At 41.7% G+C, this 24,873-nt stretch overlaps 1 protein-coding gene across 9 annotated transcripts in view; it reads left to right on the forward strand.

Moving 5' to 3' along the window:
• The window catches only part of LOC135495030 (otoferlin-like), a 68,108-nt gene extending 44,775 nt beyond the window's left edge, over positions 1-23,333 (forward strand). For 8 of the 9 annotated variants that reach the window (XM_064783426.1, XM_064783427.1, XM_064783422.1 and 5 more), the window contains 11 exons: positions 277-411; positions 983-1,117; positions 1,528-1,655; positions 2,274-2,444; positions 3,270-3,433; positions 4,319-4,550; positions 4,891-5,040; positions 5,381-5,571; positions 6,110-6,291; positions 7,178-7,278; positions 15,084-17,690. In XM_064783426.1, the coding sequence (XP_064639496.1) occupies positions 277-411; positions 983-1,117; positions 1,528-1,655; positions 2,274-2,444; positions 3,270-3,433; positions 4,319-4,550; positions 4,891-5,040; positions 5,381-5,571; positions 6,110-6,291; positions 7,178-7,278; positions 15,084-15,282 (1,788 nt within the window). In that variant the 3' untranslated portion in view covers positions 15,283-17,690. Of the gene's footprint in view, positions 1-276; positions 412-982; positions 1,118-1,527; positions 1,656-2,273; positions 2,445-3,269; positions 3,434-4,318; positions 4,551-4,890; positions 5,041-5,380; positions 5,572-6,109; positions 6,292-7,177; positions 7,279-15,083; positions 17,691-22,336 lie in introns of those variants that run through there. The other variant, XM_064783423.1, reaches the window with a different exon arrangement.
• Positions 23,334-24,873: the final 1,540 nt, after the last annotated feature.

Here is a 24,873-nt window from a genome sequence, read left to right on the forward strand (position 1 = left end):
TATTTATCTCAATGGTGTCTCACTGGTGAAATATATTTCAACACGTTCAAAATATTTTAAGGGATATCTACTGACACTACTAGAGTAGAACCTTGGGACTGACATATGCTGACCTTGTTAGAGAGGTGTCCTGATTACAGAGGTCAATTTGAATGAAAATGGTAGGTTTGGCACCAAAACTAGTGTCCTTATTAGAGAGGGTGACCTTAATAGAGAGGTGTTATAGCTAATAGAGGTTCTACTGTTTAACGATTATTGTCTGTTCGTCCTTTCCAGTTCTACCGCTGTGAACTTGAGAACGTGTCCGGTTTCAACACCTTCGAGGAATGGCTACAGAAATTCCCGTTACTGCGCGGGAAGAAATTAGACGATGAGGAAGAAGACGATAGCCGGTGTTCAGGGTTCTTCAAGGTAGGTTAAGTGCCTTGTCAAAGGAATGCAGTAAACTTTTGTCATCGAGGAGGTTTGGAGCCTCTTCTTCAAAGCAAAGGCGGTTTCTGATATTTAGTAGGCCTACCCTTCATTAAGAAAACTCCCTGCCTATTCACTGAGGACTGTTGTACAGGGTTCTTCAAGGTAGGTTAAGTGCCTTGTCAAAGGAATGCAGTAAACTTTTGTCATCGAGGATGTTTGGAGACAAGTCTTGTTCAAAAGGTAGGTCAAGTGCCTTGTCCAAGGAATGAAGTCAGAAAACATTTGTCGTCAAGGATATTTGGTGACAGTTGTTGTTCAAAGCCAAGATGGTTTCTGATATTCAGGAGGCCTATGTTTTATTAAGAACACAACATCCCTCTTCACTTAGGGCTGAATTAGGGTGCCTTGGCAGACTTGTACCCTTTGAACAGGACAGGTTTAATTTCCTTTCTATGGTACGAATGCATTATTTTCTCAGTGTGTGGTTGGTAATGACTGCCTAATGTTTTAACACTTGATAACTTGTGTGTACGAAGAGAGGTTTATTAATGCAATTATCTGGCTGCAGGGTACGTTGAATATCTACCGAATCGGAGCGGTAGATGAGGAGATTACACCACCAACCAAGAATGAGCTGAAACTGATGAAGAATCTGCCGAGCAACGAGCCGGTTGAGGTCAAAATCAGGATTTACATCATCAGGGTAGGTAGAAAATTGCAACATACCGTAAATCACAAAACTTTCACGCCTGGCACAATTAACAGAAATATTTTGGAAAAAATAATCAATCGCTCAATCAATCAATCAATCAATCAATCAATCAATCTGTGGATTTGTATTGCGCCCACATCAAAAAAATACTCTAGGAGTCTTTGGCGCATTGAAAGGACCATTTGAAAAGGCGTGTCGTAAGGATTTTCTTAAAGGTGAGCGAACTCTCTGCTCCTCTTATGAGAGGCAGAAGTTTGTTCCAGAGACCTGGAGCTGATTTATAGAAAGACTGATCCCCAAATGCCTTGCACCCGGTGCGCAGCACTACCAAGGTAGGGATGCTCTCAGATGCGCACTACCAAGCTTATCATACTTTTGATGATGATGTAATCTCCCCTCAGGCTAATGACCTCCATCCTGCTGACACCAACGGTAAAGCTGATCCCTACATGTGCATCACGCTCGGCAAACAGGTCCTCAACGACAAGAAGAACTATATCTCCAAGCAGCTGAATCCGGTCTTTGGGAAGTAAGTCTCATCAGGCAAAATAATCATGAGATGATTGTAGAAAGTCGTTCCCTTTTGAATAACAATACTTAAAGGGAGAGTATAGGCTTGAGTCAGGTGGGTCGTATAAGTTACATGAAGTCGCCAATAGGGGTCACTGTCACATATTCGTACATCGAAACTATTCAGGCTTGAATGAAGAATATGTATATCACTGAATCAATCTCACAAAGTTCCCCAACTCTGCTTACTAAAAGTATATGCTACGTCACAATTTGTGTGCAACATCACTTCTTATTTTGATTGCGGCTTGAAGCACTTTCCTCCTGATTGATCCGAATTGTGTCGATTTCCTCCAGAGGGCGCCAATTCCCAATGAAGACGTTACTTTTTAGATTGTTGCTCATTTCAATATTTTGAGGGGTCGGCGTATGCTGACAGGGGGCAGTTGTTTAGGGGGATCGTAATCTTTTCTCTCTGGTGCAGCAAATTCTGGTCTTAGGAAGCTATTGCAAAAAAACATATTGAGCTATCTCATATATTTTCTTTCCTGGGGGTCTGAAAAGGGTGTTTGGGGGTGAAACTTGGGAGCTAAAAGAGTTAAGGGATCCCATTTCTAAATCACATTCTGATTTGCAGGTGTTTCGAGATGGAAGCAGTTTTCCCAATGGAGTCGATGCTGACCTTGAGTGTCATCGACTGGGACATGGCGGGGTCGGATGACCTTATCGGCGAGACCAAGATCGATCTCGAGAACCGATTCTACAGTCAACACCGACCGGCGGTCGGACTCGCAAGTAAATTTGAAATGTTAGTATCTTTGAAGTACATTCAGTATTTAACCTCTTAAGTACCGCCGACCGACAAGTCGGTCATTCTCAAATAAGTTTTTTTACCAGCGACCGACAAGTCGGTCGCAAAAGAATTTGTTTCTCTCGAGCCTGGTACGCTGAACTATTGCTTGTTTTACCGTGATTGATGTTCGTTAGGGCCAGTTAGACCTTTGCCTGGATAGATGGCGCCTCGGTTCCGGGTTTTGGCGGCTGTATGCCAGCTCTATACACAGTTATACACAGTGCAAGTCAAACCAATTTTACCACGTGGTGGAACATTTTCGAATCGATTTCTGTTACATGTAGATGTACATGATCAGACCTATCAATAATTGATTCTTTGTTCAGGAAGGAATAAAATAAGTCATAGTTTACCAAAAAAATCATTGTTTTATTATGAAAATCACAAAAATCAAAAACCAATCAATCGATATTGGTAATTGATCACCAATTTACAGATACGAGCTAGCAAACAATACCAATCGATAGCCCTATCTTTCCCCTTTCCGAAATGTATACTTTATTAGGTCTATCTCCAAAGACTTGGTTGCTACGGATTTTACAAACAAACTATATCAAATCTTGAAAAATGCCAAAAAACCCTGGTATTCTGGGGACATTTAGCCCTGGTACTGAAGAGGTTAAATCAGTTGTTGGTGTTTGGTTCTATGCCTGGGCAGGAGTTATAGACATGAAGTTCATCATGGTGAATTGAGGATTTACCGTGGTGAGAAAAGACACACATTTTCCTTAGGGAGCTCCTGCTTTAGACCCCTTTAATTCTAAATTTTTCTTTCACCAGCTATGGTTACAACAAGTGGCGAGACCCGGTAAAGCCCATGGCCATCCTCAGCGCCATCTGTAAAGAGCGAGGCCTGCCAGAGCCAAAGTATGAATCGAATGCCAACAGGGTCAAAGTGGGACCCAAGTATTTTGTTGGGCCAAATATGGTCAAGGATGAGCATGGTAGGTGTAATATAGATAATGATAGCTTTCTATCCTGACCAGTGTCTGTATGCGTGTACTTGATAACAACAACAATAACAAATTATAGGTCAACCCTGGGTAATGGTGTGCCAGGAATGTCAGTCTTGGGATAGAGTGTCCTCAGGATGAAGGATTCTATTTTGCACATTTAATTTCAGAGGTAGTGAAAGTCTTGGGTCTCGATAAACTGTGCCTTAGTCCATCGCCATATGGTAGAGAAGGACACTTTTTCCTGGGATAACATTTAAATTTTTACTGAGGAAGATTTTTACCTGTTGATGGAAAGCAGGGTGCCGCTCAAATGGTGCGTCACTCGAATTCAACCTGGCAGAAAGTAGTGGTTATGATTATGTAACATTCGAGCCAAGACACCACCATGATCCCACAGAAAAAGTCCCTAAATACCAAAGTGATCTTCCCAGGCATGGGCCATGCTCTTGCCTGGTCCCCCTACGCTGGTCTTCAAACACACAATCATTAAAGGGTAACTCGTGTCAAATTTCACCATATAATGTTTTAGCTGTTTTTGACAAATGACTACGTCACTCTCTCATAAATCGGTAAGGTTTTCGAATCGAAATGCACATTTTCTAGAAATTGATGGTTTAATCCCGCCCAGACGGCTCGCTTCGTTGCCGTTTTCGTTGATGACGTCACAACATGAACATTTTCGCAGCCGCAGTGATTTACATTCAGCAATTTTATAATAAATCTAATCAAAAAATGGAAAATTTGAGCTTTACATTTGTGATCAACAATTAAAAACGGACGTATTTCCACAAAGTTGTAAATCACATCATAGTATCACTTTAAATGCCAGTTAATTGTAATAAACCTGAGACAATAACATATATTTCTTTTCAGGTGAACAAAAGATCTCTAATGAGCCACTGGCTTTGGAGGCCCTGAAACATTTCCATGATGTACCCCGTCATGGCACAAAGCTTGTCCCAGAACACATCGAGACGCGAGCGCTCTTCACTCCAGAGAAGCCAGGTGTGGAGCAAGGCAAGCTGGAATTGTGGATCGACATGTTTCCCAAGTCCAACCCCCCTGACAGTCCTCCCGTGGACATCAGTCCGAGGTTGCCAAAGAGGTAACGTCTTTTAAAAATCTCGACAGTCCAAGGTTGCCAAAAAGATAACGCCTTTCAAGTAATCTTGACAGTCCAAGGTTGCCAAAAAGATAATGCCTTTCAAGTAATCTTGACAGTCCAAGGTTGCCAAAAAACATCTGAAATCTGTCGAAGGGCAAACCCCTAAAAAAAAAAGTCTGCAATTTTGGCCAAAATTGACATCATACCATGTAAAATCCAAGAATGTCATTGAGTCACCAAAGTTCTGTGGGCTAAGAATCAAATCCTATGAAATTTTGTTACTCTGCAGTCTACAGTATGCCTGCATGGCCTATCATTCTATGATTTCCTCTTCTTGCAGCTATGAATTGCGCGTGATAATCTGGAACTGTGATGAGGTCGAGCTTGAAGATACAAACATGTTCAGCGGTGAGGCGTCCAGTGATATCTTTGTGAAGGGGTGGCTCAAGGGTTTTGGTCAGGACGACCAGGCCACAGACGTCCACTACAAGTAGGTATCTCTCGCAGAGGAAATTTTCAATCACTCTGCAAAAGGTTGTAAAAATTCCCGACTTTTGAGCCTCTCGGTGGTGAAGGTCCAGTGATATCTTTGTAAAAGCTTGGCTCAAGGATTTTGGTGAGAATGACCAGGCTACAGACCAGGCCCATAACTGCTTCCGTATTTGAACCAACCCAAGCTATTATGGTTACAATACCAAAACCGCTGCGGCCAAAATAAGGCACAATGGAAAATACATAGAAACTAATACAACATTGTACCTAAATGCCATCCCTAATCTATTTGGTTTGCTTTCAAACATTTGGCTGATATTTTTCATTCCTCCTTCCAGCTCAATGACAGGTGAAGGGAACTTCAACTGGCGTTTCGTCTATCCGTTCGACTACTTAAAATCCGAGGACAAGATAGTTATCAAACAGAAGGAGAGCATCTTCTCTGTCGACGAGACGGAATACAAGATACAGCCGCGTCTGTACATCCAGTGCTGGGATGCTGACATTGTATCTTCGGATGATTTCATTGGTAAGAAATATCACTTTTTTTAGGCCAAAGTTCTTACGATTCAACAGACAAAGAGCTTGTTTTCTGTTGATAAGACAAAATACAGACGGTGATCGTAATATACGCAAGCGCGTCAATGGTGCGTCATTGGCGTGCAACTCGCAACTGACGCAAAACCGGACAGATGTCAATTGTGATTGGGACTGTAGACTTCTCTTTGTTAATGAATAGGCCTTCTTCTTCTTCTTCTTCTTCTTCAGCGTTCAACCTGCCTAAGTACTATAACCTCAGTCCTGTGGCGGAGATGAAGCGGCTTGTCGCCTGAAGGTCCGGCTGTGTTCCCCACAGCTTTTCTTCGACCTTCGTGTCCTTAGGCCAGAATCTATTTCGTGAATCCTGGTACAGGGGACAGTCCTGTAGGATGTGCGTTGGTGTTTGCACTGCTGTCTGGCATTGGCATTCTGCTGTGTCTCTTACTCCTATACGTTTAAGATGCCCACGCAGGCCACAGTGGCCTGTTCTTAGACGGATGAATAGGCCTATATCTTTATGTTTCCAGGTTCCTTCATGTTGCACTTGTCCAAATTCCCGCGCGCAGCAAAATCAGTCAAATCCTGCAAGAAGGAGATGCTAAACACGGACGGCAGCCAGCCGCAGATATCTATCTTCAAGAATAGGAGAGTGAAGGGCTGGTATCCGTTTGTCGCCCTTGATGAAACCTCGGGAGAGATGGAACTGAAGGTAGGGTTCAATGCGGGGAGCGGGGATTTATAGCGATTTATAACAGCCAAGCATGAAGGTCAAGGTTACAAAAATCAAGTGCATTTTCGAGTTGGGTTTTTTTGCACTTTGATTCAGATTTGTAACCAGCTCATTATGGATTTTTTCAGTTTAACTCCTACTTTGCCAACATCATAGATCTATGATGTATGTTGGGTAGTGCTAAATTAAGGAATTGATACCGAACTGGAGGTATTGGTTGTCTCATCAAAACCGAGACAATCAATGCTGACAGTGAGGTATGAATTTCTATTCTAAAATATCAAATAAAACAACGAAAAAAGCTATAAAGGCTTTTTGACAGCTTCCACATTTTGCACTTACCCAAGCGGTTATGGTTACCTGACCATAACCGCTGAATTCAAAACGAGGCTTCAGTTGCGCATACATTTACACTGTAAAGTGTGGTCCGTTCTAAATCCAGGTGTTTTAGAATTCTTCACTCTGAACGAGTTTTGGTGATTCTGTGCAATGCATATAGGGGGTCATTCTACTACCGGAATAACAGCAGTGAGAGAGGATTCCAAATTTGAAGGCCCTCCAATCCTACGCCTTCCGAGAGTAACCTATGAGGAAGACGAAGACTTATCTAAATAAATAGGCCCTTTGCAAGATACGCCGGTACCACCTAGGGTCGGACCAACAAACTGTCTTTTCGGGGTGTCTTTACGGTAAAAGATGCCAGACAATGCCTCTCGTGCCATTGTCTACCTCTTGCCTCTCGAGCCATTGTCTGGCGTCTTTTACCGTGAAGACCAATTCTAAAGATGGTTTGTTGGTCTGACCCTAGGTGGTACTGGCATATCTGGCAAATGGCGTATGCTGAAACTGATCTTCTCTGTTGCAGGGGAAGTGCGAACTGGAGATGCATCTCGTCACACATGAGGAGGCTGAAACAGGCCCTGTCGGATTAGCCCGGAATGAACCAGAGCCTCTGACAGCTCCCAAGTAAGTCTGTCTGAATAAGATGAAAATGAAATTTCAGATTGTGCACTAGAGGGCGCTCTTGCTTGCCAAGTTTTCTTTAATACATGTACCACTACTGGACTAACACTAACAGTTATTAACCAATTATCAATATCAACCATTAACCGCTAACAAGTATTAACCAATTATCGGTATCGACCATTAACCACTTACCAAACTGTAATGATAACTTCATGAACTTAAAAGAAAATTTGTACAAATTGTAGATATCTGTAGATATTGGCTTGCACGTTTTCACGAATTGGGCAACATAATTTTATACTAGCACTTCATTTCATTCTCTCATCCAAACCTTGTTAACTTTTTCAGATTTTTTCATCAGAGAATTCGCTTGGATGCATGAAAACTTGTAATCTTTGTTAATTTTTTTTAATATTTAGGTCAGACAACCTACATGTACAGTCAGTCTTGGAAAATACTTGAGTTTCACTGATCCAGGACCGGTTGATGGAAACAAGTACTGAACCCTCCTCATAATGACAGTGTCATAATGATAGTGACTTGCACTGAGAAATATTCTGTCGTGTGTGATAAGTTTATCCACTGAGGGCAAATGACAACTAGGAAAAGATCACTTTAACACTTTCAGCGCCATCCGACGTTGACCGCCCCTCCAGCCACTTATTATTTCTTTAAAGGCTTCAACGTTTAGCAACATGAACGCCATCTTAAAGTGATACTATGATGTGATTTACAACTTTGCGGAAATACGTCCGTTTTTAATTGTTGATCACAAATGTAAAGCTCAAATTTTCCATTTTTGATTAGATTTATTATAAAATCGCTTAAAGCAAACCACCGCGACCGTGAAAATGTTCATGTTGTGACGTCATCAACGGAAACGGCATCAAAGCGAGCCATCCGGGCGGGATTAAACCATCAATTTCTAGATTTCGATTCGAAAAAAACCTTACCGATTTATGAGAAAGTAACGTAGTCATTTGTCAAAAACAGCTAAAACATTATATGGTGAAATTTGACACGAGTTACCCTTTAAGGGTGATGAAGTAACTGACTCAGTTGATGCCTTGAAGCCAGTTGTGAAGCAATACTGACTTCGGGATGTTTTTGAGGGGGTCTGGGAGTTCTGAAAAGGGGGTTTAATTGTTTTGTCAATTTTCAACCAGAAAAATAAATCATAGCTGGGGGCAAAGTAATATTTTCTCTGTTGATTCAGGAAGCTCTGGTCTAGGCCAAGATATTGCAAAAAAATGTTTAACTATCTCTGATAGGTTTTTTTCCCTGGGGGTCTGAAAAGGTGTGTTGGGTGAAACCTGAGCACTGAAAGTGTTAAACAAAGCAATACAGAATCTTCTACTAATCTAATCTTTGCATCTCTTCCAGCCGTCCCGATTCCACCTTCATCAATTTTTATATCGGGCCGATCAAGGCTGTGAAGACGTACTGCTGGAACATGTACAAGTGGACCATCTTGAAATGTTTCTGTGTGTTATTATGGGCAGTCCTGTTAGGGCTCTTCCTATATTCTGCCCCTCCGGCATTTACCAGTGGACTAATGACAGCCATGTTTGGTGGTTAAAACAAAATGAAAGATTTGCTTGAACAAATCATTTGTGTTTGACGTGAAGTTTATTTCGAATAGTTATCAAAACCTATTGGACATCATGAAACATTTCTGTGGGATAATTATGGGGTTTTCGGATTTGTCTCTGCCTACATTTGGCCATTCTGACATTTTAAAAGTGGACTTATGTGATTAAAACTAAGGTTACGATATTCTTCAACTTGTTGTCATCAAATTTATGCCTATTTTGCTTCAGATATCGTAGCTTTAAAGGTCTACTCCATTCGTTCAAAAAATTTGAAAATTGAGCATGAATTTGAAAATTTCCAATTGTGCGAATACATACCACTGGTACTGAAAATAAATTTCAGCAATACTGTTGTGTAGACTGATATACAAATACTATAAATGCCAAGTTTCAGCAAATTGGCATGCATGATGACTGCTCTACAGCATTGTGTATTTCTATTTACCTGCGCCACAAGAAAACGCAGTGAACCAGAGTTGAGTAGACCTTTAAGTTTTGCTGATTACTTTTTCCCTCATGAAGATTTTATAGCTTTTTCTTCCCCATTTACAACTGAGGAATCACTCCACAGGTAAATGAACATCGAATCATCACAACCCAGCTGCATTTTAAGCTTATGTCAAAATAATGAGTATGGCAAAGGCAGGGGGCAGATTCAAGGGAGGGGTGCAGTTGCCACGTGCCCCCTCTAATTTCAGAAGAAATTTTGCCAAAATGTTTTTTTGATTTTTTTTACCAGCGTTTTGAGAGGAGCTTTAAGCACCTAGGGTGGCCTCTCTTCATCTGAAAGTTGGGTCCTGGTGGCTACATTTCGCATGGGGCCCCTTCTGAACTGATCAGTTGCAGGCAGCAATGGGCGTTTTCAAGCACTTAATGTCAGACGATATACGCCATGTCACCATGCTTGGTTCCCCCTACTGGTCGAGTTCAAGTGAGCGCCTTCTGGTTGCTCCTTGAAACCCCCGATTGCTTTCTGCGGCGACCGAGGTGATAATATGTCATCTGACATCACATGCCATGTCAATGGAGTGATTCCTCTTTTTGTTTCGTAATCACATTATTCACTTCTTGCAATTTTCCTCCAGTTTCAGTCCAGTTAAGCAACATCTTCAACAAAAACGGCTTCAAGTCTTTCATCAAAATATCATTTTTTTATACATTTTTTTCCAGTCGGCCGGACTCATCCTTCCTCAATTTCTACCTCGCCCCCCTGAAGGCCATCAAGCACTACTGCTGGTCCATGTACAAATGGACCATCCTCAAATGTTTCTGCATTTTACTTTGGCTCGTTCTGATTGGTCTATTCCTGTACACAGCACCGCCAGCGATTAATAACAAAATATTCAGCAGTTTGTGAGGTGGAGAATCCAAGTATTGGTCAACTGAAAGATATTCAAGTATGTTTTTCAAAAACGAAGAAATAACTCTCATGATAAATGGAGGTTTCTCTAGTGGGCCTGACACAGTCTAATATCTCTATTCTCTTCTAACTTTCACATTACCTACCTCTTTCTCTTCTGTTTGTCTAGTCGACCTGACTCAGTCTAATATCTCTCTTCCCTTCTAACTTTCACATTACCTACAGGTACTAATATGAATATCTACCTCTTTCTCTTCTGTTTGTCTAGTCGACCTGACTCAGTCTCATATCTCTCTTCTCTTCTAATTTTCACATTACCTACCTCTTTCTCTTCTGTTTGTCTAGTCGACCTGACTCAGTCTCATATCTCTCTTCTCTTCTAATTTTCACATTACCTACCTCTTTCTCTTCTGTTTGTCTAGTCGACCTGACTCAGTCCCATATCTCTCTTCTCTTCTAATTTTCACATTACCTACCTCTTTCTCTCCTGTATCTCTAGTCGACCTGACTCGGTCTGATATCTCTCTTCCCTTCGAACTCTCACATTACCTACAGGTACTAATATGAATATCTACCTCTTTCTCTTCTGTTTGTCTAGTCGGCCTGACTCAGTCTAATATCTCTCTTCTAACTCTCCAATAGCTACAGGTTCATGTGCTAAAATGAATCTCTCTTTTTCTTCAGTTTCTCTAGTGAGCCTGACTCAGTCTAATATCTCTCTTCTAACTCTCCAATAAGCTACAGGTTCATGTGCTGAAATGAATATCGTATCTCTTTTTCTTCAGTTTCTCTAGTCATCCTGACTCAGTCTATTATCTCTCTTTTCTTCCAACTATCACAACAGCTACAGGTACTAAATACACATATCTTCCTCTTTTTCTTCTACCTCTCCAGTCGGCCCGACTCCACCCTTCTGAGCTATTATCTCGGACCACTCAGAGCCCTCAGGCACTACTGTTGGTCCATGTACAAATGGATCATCCTGAAATTGTGTTGTATCCTCCTGTGGGGCGTTCTGATTGGTCTATTCCTATACTCCGCGCCGTCTGCTATCAATAATAAAATATTCAATAGCATGTAAGGTTTTGGAGGACCGTTGATAGGCTATCTGGTTGAAAGACAGTAAATCCATCAGTAGGAAGGAACAAGTACAGCCGGTTGGAAGGACCGATCCGGTTAGGAGGACTAGAATCAAGCAAGTCAGAAGGACCATAGTCCATTTGGACAGTACCAACATGAAGAACCAAAACCCATTGATTATGATAAAACGATGTTTGGTAATAAAGAAGACTATTTTCAATTACTTCCCAATGAAGCCATTTTGAAACTTGTGAAAAGGAAAATTTGTTATGCTGTTTGAATGAAAATCGTCTCAAAAGCCTCTTAGTTTATGCCACAGCTAGTCAGTATGTAGTTGTGCTGGTTTCTCAACCTTAACTGTATGAACCTATGACAATCAGTTAGGAGATAGTTGCCCGGACAATCCCGATAAAAGAGTTTGAAATCGTCTACTTAAGGAGCAGTATTACTTAATCGAATGAACACTTCGTTAACTCTTCTCTGCCAGATCCGGAAACACTTACGTGTCATGGCTAGCCATGAACTCTCCTGCATTTTCAAACCAACAAGGATAAAAAATTCCTGTACGAGTTTGGCATTCAAGTGATAGGTTCTATAAAACGTATACCTACGTGTTTGGCAGTGAAGTGGTTGGTTCTATAAAACGTATGCCTACGTGTTTGGCAGTGAAGTGATTGGTTCTATAAAACGTATACCTACGTGTTTGGCAGTGAAGTGATTGGTTCTATAAAACGTATGCCTACGTGTTTGGCAGTGAAGTGATTGGTTCTATAAAACGTATGCCTACGTGTTTGGCAGTGAAGTGATTGGTTCTATAAAACGTATGCCTATGTGTTTGGCAGTGAAGTGATTGGTTCTATAAAACGTATGCCTACGTGTTTGGCAGTGAAGTGATTGGTTCTATAAAACGTATGCCTACGTGTTTGGCAGTGAAGTGATTGGTTCTATAAAACGTATGCCTACGTGTTTGGCAGTGAAATTATTGGTTCTAAAAAATGTAGGCGTACGTTTTTGGCAATGAAAGAGTTAATCAGTTATGTTATTAATCATGGTTTATAAAGTGGAAAAAACCATCAGAATATGAGATGGTCTCAATGAATATTGCCGGAGTGGTGATTGCTAATCAATCTATCTTCGTTATTGAAGTTGTAAATAGCCAAAAGTTTTTCATTTGTTGTTTTTTTCAAATTTGCATTTTGTTCACGTTCAACTTTTGAAACATCATAGAGTTCTGTTCATCAATCAAATCTGTTGTCTTTTGTAAATAAAACAGAACTCTTTTTGAGCATATTCAGTATAATTTCTTTCGATTTTCTGTAAGGTGGGGTGGTAAAATTGTAGCCACTGTGTGCATTAATATGTTCTGCCAGTGCTTTTCTTCTCTAAATGGGCTGACTTGTACTGGAGCTATAATTGCACCACTTTACCTTACATATAAACTTATATATAAATAATTGGACAAAGGATCGTAATCACATTTATAAACCTCAGCAATTCCCTGAGGTAACACCATCAGGGTGCAGTAAAAAATGGTCACAACATTGCAGTGGTGGTGGGCAAGTTATATGTTGACGTTGTTTATTTGATTTTTTGTTGACAGTGCTGAAATCTGTATTAATCCAGCTTGGCTTTATTTTTTAGGCAGCAGACGTTATTTAGTTGTTCTTATTTGCATATATTTCAGTTCATCCTATTTGCATATATTTTGATTTCTGTTCTAATTTCTTTTTATTTCTTAGCAGATCTGAATTGACCGCAATATATACTATTCCCTATCTGTTAACTTTATGTTTGTGTCATATCATTGCTATATCGGCTGGAAGTAAAATGAAAGCCAAGTTTCATTTTTGGGGGCTTTCTTGTTGAGGTCTCATCTCATCAATTTCTAATACTGTTAACTCTATTGTGTGGACAATAGACTGTGCCAACAGGTTTACACCAGAAAGGGGGCTGTACAATTGACCAATTTTACGTTTAACAGCTGACTTATATGGAAAAGATGCCTCCTGCGGGTGTAAATTTGTTGACGAAATGTAGTCGAAATGTAGTCGAATGAACCATAGACTAAAAGAAGCTTCTTTGAAGTATTTTTTTCTTTTATCGTCTTAAGTTTTAAGACTACCTGAAATGTTGTTTATGTTCAACTTTGCGCCTCTGAAAGCATTCAAACGTTACTCATAAAACTTGTGCCTTAACATTGCTTTGCTTGCTTTCTAGACGGCCTGAAACTTCGTTTATGTTCTACTTTGCACCTCTGAAATCATTCAAACGTTTCATCTGGAAAATGTACAAGTGGACCATACTCAAGTGCTGCTGCTGCTTAATCATGATTGTACTGCTGGCACTGTTCTTCTACGCAGCGCCGCCTGCTGGCGTGACCAGACTCTTCAACTCATTTTAACTCAATCAACCCTGGCTTTACCATTGTGAGCTTGGGAAGTGTCATGAACTGAAAAAATTTAACCAATACCAATATGGTTGATATTTTGCTTTCCTTCAATTGTTTTCCCCAAACATCACCATTTTGGATCTGGTGCCGTATGCTAAAGCTGACGATAATTTTTGAGACAAATGAAGAAATAATGTTGAGGGGGTTTATATGATCACGTTTTCTTCAAATATTTTGCCACCCATGACTCAGTTTTAGGGGGAAAATGGTTACACAGTCTGGTTACGTTTGACGTCTGCTTGTCATACTTATGTCATCTGCTCAGTTAGGCTGCTGAGTGTTGAATGAGTTAAAATGCTGTGAAATTTCAAAGCGATATCAGTGGATCATTCTTGCAATGGCCCTATTATGAACAATTTGCATTACTGAATCAAAAGACATTGTTTATATTAATTTGAAAAAGTACTGTACTTAAACTTCTTTGTCCTCTGCAAACAATCCACCCGATTCTTACCTATAACCAAAGTGGTTTTGGCGGAATCCTGCTCATTTTTGGCCCCTTACCAACTTTATTGCAATGAATCGTCCTTACTTTTCTTTGACATATTGCCTGGCAAACACTTCAGCCTTCTTAATCTTATCCATATTCACCACCCACAAGAATATAGCATGCCATTTCTTTGTTCTCAAACAATTTAAGCACAGCTGATGCAATTTTAAAGAGACCTACCAAGTACATACTTTCCACGTTGTGTACAGTTACCCATGTATTTCAGCTGAGTACCAGGCTCTTGGGCCTCTTGTTTCAAACCTCTGCCCACCAGCAGTTCAGTTTAACAGCTCTCGCTGCTGAAGATGTGCTTCCATTCATGAATAACCACAGTAGAATTCCATATTATGACTCATGCATCAGACGGGAGTTTCAATCATCCTCTTTGTGATGCTGACTGAAGCACAGGAAATAAAAGGCCATTGTGTTGAGATCTGTTACGTAAATCGCTTTAATTGACTAATTTTGCTTTGCTTGCGATGTTAGCATCTTAATTTTGTATTCTTTATTTGGAGATTTTGTGCTTTTGCTTCTTATTTAGCCATCCAATTAAGCTTCTAATTATCATCCTACTTTGACTTCTAATTTTGGCTAGTCAGTTTTGCTTCTAATTAGCATCCTTCTTTTGCTTCTAATTGAATAATCTCACCCATCTAATTAGCATCTAATTATCATCCTACCTTTGCTTCTAATTTCAGCCATTTAGTTTAGCTTCTAATTAGCATCCTACTTTTGCTTCTAATTTCAGCCATTAAGTTAAGCTTCTAATTCATATCCTACTTTTGCTTCTAATTTAGCTTCTAATTAGCATCCTACTTTTGCTTCTAATTCTAGCCGTCCAACCACCTCCTTCATGATGTACTTCTCTCCGTGCAAAGCATTCTGCCGTTTCTTTTGGAGAATGTACAAGTGGAGAATTTGCAAATGTTGCTGTATTTTGTTCCTCATTTTGGTCCTCGTCATCTTCTTCTATGCCGCACCACCGGCGGGGATGAATCGACTTTTTAACATTGAGTTTCCATCCCCGAAATAGGGCTACAAATAATGTACCATTAAACACCAGGTTTCAGCAAATTTGTATGCATAATAACTGCACTACGGCATTGTGTATAACTGCATTTCTATTTTCTTGGACCACCAGTAATTATGAACGGCGCACCCCTTTAAAGGCCATCACCGTTCGTTCAAAATTTGAAATTTGAAATTGAGATTTTTCAATACTGGTAATGTAAATGTACATTGACTATAAATTTCAACATTGCTGTTTTGTACAATGATATAGACATACCCCACAGGTCATTCTTTAGCATGTTTAAACATCTCTGGTTGGAGCATGTTAACATGTCTGGTTGGAGCATGTTAACTGGTTGGCATTGTTTTTTTCTATTTATGTACGGTTGACACAAAAAAAAATACATTTTACTCAAAAGGCTCAGCCTTAAACAATAATATGCTAACTCTGGTTGGGGAAATGCTTGTCCCTCTAAGTGCATGAAATGTACAAATACGCAGCAGATTTGCAAAACACATATAGATTACAATCCTAACCTTTTCACCTAATTTAATAATGCTTTGGACCTTAGGTTTAGGCTTGTGTTCTGTCTGACTGCTTGTAACTGAATAGTGTAGATTATGATATAGAGACTTCAATTGTATTGCTTTACCCATAGAGTTTTGAGGTTACTTAGTATTTCATTATCTTGCATAGTAAGGTAGAGTGGTACAATGAAAGCCACAGTACAATTATAGCCTTTTTGTACATCAATGTACACTACAAGCTGTTCTCTACACTGGAGAGGCTACATGTATAATTGTACAGAGGCTATAATTGTATGACTTTATATATGTACTGGTAGAAAAAACTGAGAATGCTGATTGAGCAGCTCATCCGAGTTCTACTGAAAATTTCAGAATCCTTTCATTGTTGCAGCCATTTTTGACCAGCAGCGGCCCGTGCATAGCAGTGGATGCCAATGCTGGACAGTGCTTATTTTGATTTGAATTGGCAAATGATAAACCCCTTTATGACCTCCAAAATGGATGCACATATGACATCACTGCATGACCTCAATTTTAGGGTACAGAACACTACCTGCTTACGCTCTCAATGTACCAGTCCATGTTTAGCCACAATACCAGTTCAGCCACTCCAGATTTTAATATCTGGTGTGGCTAAACTGCCATTTCTGATATGTGCCAAATATTTGTTTTATTTCAGTTTTATATGGTGCATTGTAAATAGCATAAAATTACAGAGGAGTGGTGAAAGTTACTGCCGGCTAGCGCTGTAATAAATGGTAACATAATTCCTGTGATGTGGAGGATGAAAATAATTCCCTTTTGCAATTAAGTGTACTCAAACAAATGGAATTTTTGTGTACATTTTCTGATGCATCCCATAACTGCACCCTCTATATTAAAAAGGGTCACATCATACAGGAACTCTATACATTAAGTGATGGCCCCTGCAGTAACTCAAGCTTCTTCTCCTTAAAGGGTGACTATCGGCAGGAAATAGGTGGGTCAAATTGGTAGTCTTCAGGTGACTAGTATCGACAGTTAGGTTGCATTTTATTCAGTGATGAATTTCTCCTTGGTACAATTAAGCATGAATAGCTTTCATATATAGCAAGATGGGAGAGACCCCTATTGCCAACTTCGGATATCTTAATCTAACCTGTCTGACTCCTGCCTATAGACTGCCTTTAATTGTTTAAACCCATTGTCTTTCAAATTTTAATTTTGCAATGTGAATAATAATGAGTTAATATTGAACCGTGGAATGTTAAAGATTTCAAGTTTGAATTTTAATAATCAAGTGACAGGTTGTATGAATAGTTGCACCATCCTTAAAAAGTTAAAATAAAGGGTAGCCACCTATGAAACAGAAAATGAACTATCATGTGTGTGCATTATGTACATTAATAGTTCCTTTTCTCTTTCATAGGTGGCTCCTCTCATATTTCTATTCATTAATGGAGTGAGGCTCAGTATTATGCTGACAGCCCTCTGAATGACAAAAGAATGCTTGCATGACAGGCTTGATCAGACTAATTGAATGAAATACATAGGCCTGATCCTTTGAAATTGCTATGCAGAGTGCATTGGATCCCATTATCATATAAAGTATGATGGTTAAGCTTAAAACCGCTCTTAAAACGAGAGGCTGAGTGTACATATAAGTCTTGTCATGTGTCATAAAGCCTTGTAACCCCTCTTGAACCACAAGCTCAAGTCTACACAGAACTCATGTCACGTGTCAAGGTTCACGTGTCTCGATTCACCATCGGTCGGTCAAGATTGAGCGCAATCAAATGAAAATGGCTTAGAAATGTCTTCCACTTATTGTACATAATCAAAAGTCACAATGTGTTTACTTTATGTCTGTTTCATTTATGTTCATTCTTTTTATCTTTCATAAGTCCAATAAAGTTAATATACTACTAATCCACTGTAGCTGATTTAGTGCTTCTTAACTGCCTTACAAGCTTAGAGTAGAGGTAACAACGTTTCACGACAGAGGAATGTGCATCCTGATGAGGAAATCGGGAGTTAATGTTCGCTTCCCTGCACACGAACCCCCGAGACTTTTCCCCTCAAGTACAGACGTGCATCACCTTCAAGTCAGCATCCGAGATTCGTTGCTGCAGCATTGATTATATCCCTAGAATCAATTGCTAGCAACGCTCTGAGCGCCCTGATTTCCTCAGGATGTGTGTCTGTGTTACATCAAAAATTGTCATATGAACACTTTGAGAATGCTTTCTGATACATTCCTGCCATAGCATGAACACAAAAACTGCCACATTCCTTGCATCATAGTTGGCTTGTAGGCAGTGCTCCCAGAACTTTACTTGGCTTTTAACGTTACATTTCTGTCTGCTGATTGCAACTCAAGTAGCCTACTTGGAGTCCCAGGTAGCTCATGTACCCTGGAACAACATCAGGACACTTCTGTCTTTGGTAGAGGTTCTGTCTTACTGTTCACTTAAAGACCAGGCCAATATTGTCATTGAGACAGCTTAATTAGCCTATTCAAGCTTCTACCTCATGTATCTGACGTAGCTTATGTACCTCGGACAACATCATGACCCTTTCGCCTTTGGCAGAGCAACAATCTCACCGTGCATTTGAAGACAGGTCCAACACGACCAAAGAGGTCGCCCAGACAGCAAGAATGGGTTGCACTGGCATAAAGGCTGATACGGGCACAGATCAGGCAACCAGCGGCACACACCAGCGGACGAACTGTGGCTGTTATGGTCCTCCAGTCCATTACCAGTGGGCCACCCCACTGCCCCACATTGCCCATCACTCCTCTCATTTGCCACCATAGGCCCACAGATGCTTGGTGCCTGGGTACTATACCTCCTGCTACACCAGCGTCGAAGACATGGGAACAAGTTGTCAAAGACATGGGGGCGAATCCTCCTGCAGCACCAGCCACTCGTTCTGAAACAGGAGACCAGATCGTCGGCAGTGAAAGGTTGGAGACTATTCCTCCTGCTGCACTAACCACAAATTGTGAAGACATTTGGGCGTATATTCCTCCTGCTACACCAGCAAAAGGTTAGGGAAGACGGGGAACTACTAGTATTTCCCTTGTTGCACCAGTCCGCAGGTGTGAACGACCGGGGACTATACCCCTGTAACACCAGCCACTCGTTGTGAAAGACAGATGACCGATTTGCGAAAGACATGGGCTATTCCTCCTGTTCCACCAGCCGCTCGTTGTGAAAGACATGTACTAAAGGTTGTGAAAGACCAGGGCTTCCAAACTTCATGTGTCACCAGCTGCAGGTTGTGGGAGACATGGGACCAAGTTATGAAAGACAGGGGATTATTCCTTGTCCTGCTTTGTCAGCCACATGTTGTCAAAGACAGGGAGCTCCTGCTACACCAGCCGTATGTTGTAAAGGCAGGGGCTGCTTCGCGTGCCACTAGGCTGGTTGTGAGAGACCATGTTGCGTACATCGTGAGTTACCAGCGACAGGTTGTGAGAGACAGGAGACCAATGTTCCTCCTGCTACTCCAGCGGCAGTGTGTGAAATTCACCTCCGGCTACGCCAGCCATTGTTGTTAAAGACAGGGGAGTATTCCTTCTGCTACACCAGCAACAAGTTGTAAAAGACAGGGGCCATTCTTCCTGCTACACCAGCCGCAATGTGTGAACGAGAGGGAACTACATTTGTATTCCAGCGGCTATGCCAGCCATGGTTATCCCCTGTTACACTGGGTGATGCCACTGCCTCTCATTGCTCCTTGCTCGTGTCATTTGACACCACTACCCACTGATGCTTGCTGTCTAAGACTAAACCTCTTGCTTCACCAAATGCAGGCTGTAGGAGTTAGGGAACAAATCTGTGGAAGACCGGGGACACCGATCACAAATTGTGAAAGACATGGAGCTATATTCCGTCACACCAGTCGAAAGTGTTGAAAGACATGGGACTAAACTTGGGTATGTCTCCTGCTACACCAGACACCGGTTGTGAATGACAGGGGACCAAGTTGTGAAAGACATGGGCTATTCGTCCTGCCGCACATGCCGCTTGCTGTGAAAGACAAGGGACTACACCCCCTGCTACACCAGCCGCTCGTTGTGAAAGACAGAGGACCAAGTTGTGAAAGATAGTGGATTATTCCTTGTCCTGCTTTATCAGCCACATGTTGTCAAAGGCAGGGAGCTAAAGCGCCTGCTACACCAGTCATATGTTGTAAAGACAGGGGCTGCTTCGCGTGCCACTGGGCTGGTTGTGAGAGACCATGTTGCGTACATCGTTAGCAGTTACCAGCGACAGGTTGTGAGAGACAGGAGACCAATGTTCCGCCTGCAACTCCAGCGGCACTGTGTGAAATCCAGACGTTAGATGTATACTCCGTGTTCTCTCAGAACCAGTGACTAGTTGAGCAGGAGGTCTAGTCCCTTATCTCTAACAACCTGTGGCTGGTGAAGCTGGTGGTTTAACCCCCGATCTTTCACAACCGGTGGTATAGTCCCATGTGTTTCACAATTTGTGACTGGTGCAGCAGGAGGAATAGTCCCTGGTCTTCAACAGATTAGTCCGCTGTCTCTTAACATTGTGGCTGGTGAAGCTGGCGGCATAAGCCCCGTTCTTTCACAACCGGTGGTATAGTCCCATGTCTTTCACAATATTTGTGACTGGTGCAGCAAGAGGGAATAGTCGCCCGGTCTTTAACAGATCAGTCCGCCGTCTCTCACACGCTGTGGCCAGTGAAGCAGGAGTTATAACTCCGGTCGTTCCTAACTCGTTCCCCGGTCTCCACAATGTGGCTGGTTTAGCAGAAGTTCAGTTCTCTGTCTCTCACAGCCTGTGGCCGATGAGGCAGGAGGTATAAACCCCAGTCATTCACAACCGGTGGTAATGTCCCTTGTCTTTCACATCCAATGACTGGTGTAGCAGGAAGAAGAGTCCCTTGTCTTTAACAAATTAATTGGTTCCCTGTCTCTCACAACCTGTTGTTGGTGACGCTAGAGTAACAGCCCCTGGTCTCTCATAAACTGTGGCGAGCGTAGCAGGAGGTTTAGTCTCCTATCTCTCACAACCTGTGGCTGGTAAAGTTGGTAGTATATGAACCCCGGTCTTTCACAACCGGTGGTATTGGCCCTTGTCTTTCACAACAAGTGGCAAGTGCAGCGGGACGAATAGCCCCTGTCATTCACAACTTGGTCCGGGCTGTCGTTCACAGCCGGTGTTGCTGGTGTAGCAGGTATTGTCCCGTGTCTTTCACAGCCTGCGGACTGGTGGATCAAGAGGACAATTTGTGACTGGTGTAGCAGAAGGAATAGTCTCGGGTCTTTCACAGCATGGTCCCCTGTCTCTTACAACCTGTATCTGGTGAAGTAGGAGTGTAGTACCCTGTTCTCTCATCATTTTGCTATTGAAGCAGGATGTATAAACCCCATGTCTTTCACGACTTGGTCCCCACGCTGGTTGAGCAGGACAATAAGCATCTGTTGGCCTGTGGTGGCAAACGAGAGGAGCGATGCGCAGTGTGGGCATCGGCAGCCCCCGGTTGGTTGCCCACTGGTAACGGAGGACCATAACCACAGTTCGTCCGTTGTTCCAGGGTACGTGAGCTACCCGGTACTCCAAGTTGGCTGCTTGAGTTGCCAGAGTCCTTAGGTCGGTTTTTAAGTGAAGAGCGAGATGAAAGCTCAACAGAAGTAGAAGAGTCCTGATGCTGTCCCCAGGTGTTACAGCCCATCAAGATATGTCCTAAAAAGCCCCATTCACATCTTTCAAGTCACAACCCCGGGGTCACAACCTTGAGACCATTTATTCATCCCCAATCAAATGATTTTCATTCAGCTAGCAGACGTCCCAACTACTCCAGAAGGATCCTATTAGGCTGACGTTACATAGGCCTCATTCGTTCACTTCCCACATGTCACGTTCCAGCTTTACTTAACGTTCCTCGGTGAATGCACGGCCATGCATTCAGTGAGGAACGAACGCATTAAGGGGAACGTGACATGTGGGAAGTGAACGAATGAGGCCTATGTAACGTCAGCCTTAGTGTCGCAGGGTTTTTCAGCCCATCCAGATGTCCCAAAAAGACCATTCCCATCTTTCAAGTCCCGACCTGAAGACCATCTCAGCAAAACCAGTCGTATGTTGCACATAAGAGGAGCCTAAATGACACCAGGAGATAACGGAAGAAACTGATGTACTCAGATTTCACAAAAGGCAGACAACAGTGAAATGAACAACCAGTCTGTCTAAACCTGCCAAGCTCAGAGCAACATGTCCCCGGTTTTGCTGTGACAAGTCACAATTCGTTTTTTCCCTTCATCTTTCAGACATCCTAACAACTCGTTCCCGAGCCTCCGGAACCCCTTTCATCTGGTCCCAATGCTGTCCTAGGTATAAAGACATCGAGTAGGCTCCTCAAGTTGTCAGGTGGGATACCTGGGCCTGATTTTAAGGTCAACATGAGATTAAAGTTCTATCAGAGGCAGAATGGTCCTCAGTGTCCCAGGTTTTTTTCATTCCAAAGTCCCAACCTGGAGAGACCAATTTGTTTCTCTCCCAAAATCAAACGATCTTCCTTCCATCTTTCAGACGTCCCAACTACTCATTCCTGAACCTCTTGAACCCCCTCCGTCTGGTCAAGGTCCTCCTCCGTCGATACAGATGCTGCCTCATCAAGTTGATCCTCATCATCTTAGCCATCTTCTTCCTTTTGGTTTTCTTCTACTCGCTGCCGGGATATACGGTCAAGAAGATATTGGGTGCATGATTTATACGGAGTCGACTGATAGAGGGCAGTGTACACCTGGAGGAATCTCGTGAAAATGTTTGAGGATGCATAGACTAGCTTGAGACGCAAATCCAATATATCTAATGAATAATACTGTAATATCGAGTTCTTAAACATGAATAGCGCTTTTTCCATGTTTCCCTGTTCAAAGCGCTTTTTCCATGTTTCCCTGTTCAAAGCGCTTTTGGAATACCACATCATTACCCTCGTCTCCACAGAAATCAATCTGGGGGTTTCAAGGAGCAACCAGAAGGCGCTCACTTGAACATGACCAGTTGGGGAACCAAGCAGTGATTCGGCCAGGAGTCGAACCCACGACCTCCTAATCATGAGGCCGACTCTCTTCCTCTGCACTACCGCTGCCCCTCCGGAGAAAACTTGTGAAAATGGAGTCTTATGAGAACACCCAGGAGATTCAGTTGTCCAGCTGACCGATAATTCTTATCTGATCTTATGTTTTCAAGGCAGGCCTTCCAACCTACTGAGCAGCCTGTCCTGGGAAGTGCTGGGGAATGTTGTAAATTTTGTAAGTAAAGCTCAATAGCAATATTTCAATAATTCCCACATTGTTCTCCCTTCCATGTTGTCAGAAAAAACTAAGAAATATGAGAAGACATTGATAACTTGTTCGTTTCAAGATAATGATTTATGATTTTAAAAAAATAAATTTTCTGAAGCTTTTGTACAAATTTATTTACATGCTTTATAATGTTTGATATTGTAAATAAAGCTTCATAGCAATATTTCAATAATTCTTAGTTGTCCTTGCTTCCATGCTGTCAGAAGAAGCTAAGAAATATGCAAAGTCATTATAATCTTGTTTGTTTCAAGACAATGGGCGATTTGAATAAAGACAAGTAAACGCTTTTACTACAATTTTGTACAGAAAGGCCTAGTGTAAATGTACATGGAGTTTTAGATAAAAGCATTTACTACTCTTTATTCATATCACCCAATGTCTTGATCCTGATGAAGTAAATACAGTGGAACCCCGGTCGGCGACCACCTCAGTAACGCGACCACCCCGCGAACACGACCAAAATTCTCCGGTCCCGAATGGTTTTCTCTCTAATTCTCAATAACTGGCCCTCGCTAACACGACCACCCCGGTACCCAGACCGCGACCACCAGCTTGGTCGGTCCCAAACTGCAAATTAACCCCGCTAACGCGACCATGAGGCCTAATTGCCGTAATCAACCATGACCGCATCGTATCAATTGGCACCTTCTCGCAAATCCGTGTTGATAGTTAGCACCTCGAACACAATGACCATGGGAATCCATATGAAAATAAATGATGTGTAAGTGAGTTTGATCAAATGTAAGCGCAAATAAAATGAAGAATAAACTTTCTTTTCGACTCACGGTTTGTTTTTCATCATTTAGTATTAAATGATGTCAAGAGGCATGCACACGTAGTTTTTAGGACAAATAAATTATGTTGATTAGTAAGAGTACTGATACTCAAAGTAAAGAATGCTTACTACGTCGTAATATTGATAAAATACGTTTTTAAAAAGATGATTTAATCAGTACCAGTTCAAATTGGCTGAAGTTAAAGCAGGAAGACATCAGGAATAATTCTCAACATCTTCTCACATCACCTCTCTCAATGTTAGCGGGAATATTAGCTTGACATCAAGAAGGGCAGCTGCTGATGGTGTGAATGACATGCTTGCTCTAATTAGCATGCTCAAGTTTTAATGTAATGTTTGGTCTAATTAGCTCTCGTCAGTTTATTTACTCATTTACATAAGTTGTAAATTAAACGCAAAACACTCAAGAAAATGATTTTTTATTCGTGATATACACACAAATTATCGAATCACCCGGTGGCGTAGTCATTAATGCATGTCAATGTACACACAGCATATCTGCTAGGACGATGTTTTGGCGGGAAAACCTACTTATGATTCTTAAATTCACTAACGCGACCACCCCGGTAACACGACCACTTCGGCTTAGTCCCTTGGGAGGTCGTGTTACCGGGGTTCCACTGTATCAATGTTCTTAGAATGGACTTCTCCTTCATTAGCATTGGCACATTTAACAAGATTGCTAAAAATGTTGTAAGACGGAGTGTTACAGATTGAAAAGGTCCATTCAGATTTGACTCAGTCGACAATGGATGCTTTAGCATCATTTTCATGACCATTTATATCATCGGAAGTAAAAGTGACAGACCAACAAAATGGGATGAACATCACCCAGTTTATTCATTATTGCGTTGAGGTACATTTTGATCTTGACGTTTGTGAAACAATTGAATGTATAAAACTTAACACAACTGGGGTGGACTGTGATATCAAATACTCAAAAAAATTGGCACCTGAGATAA

The sequence above is a fragment of the Lineus longissimus genome, chromosome 10, assembly GCF_910592395.1.
Source record: "Lineus longissimus chromosome 10, tnLinLong1.2, whole genome shotgun sequence".
Lineage (NCBI taxonomy): Eukaryota > Metazoa > Nemertea > Pilidiophora > Heteronemertea > Lineidae > Lineus > Lineus longissimus.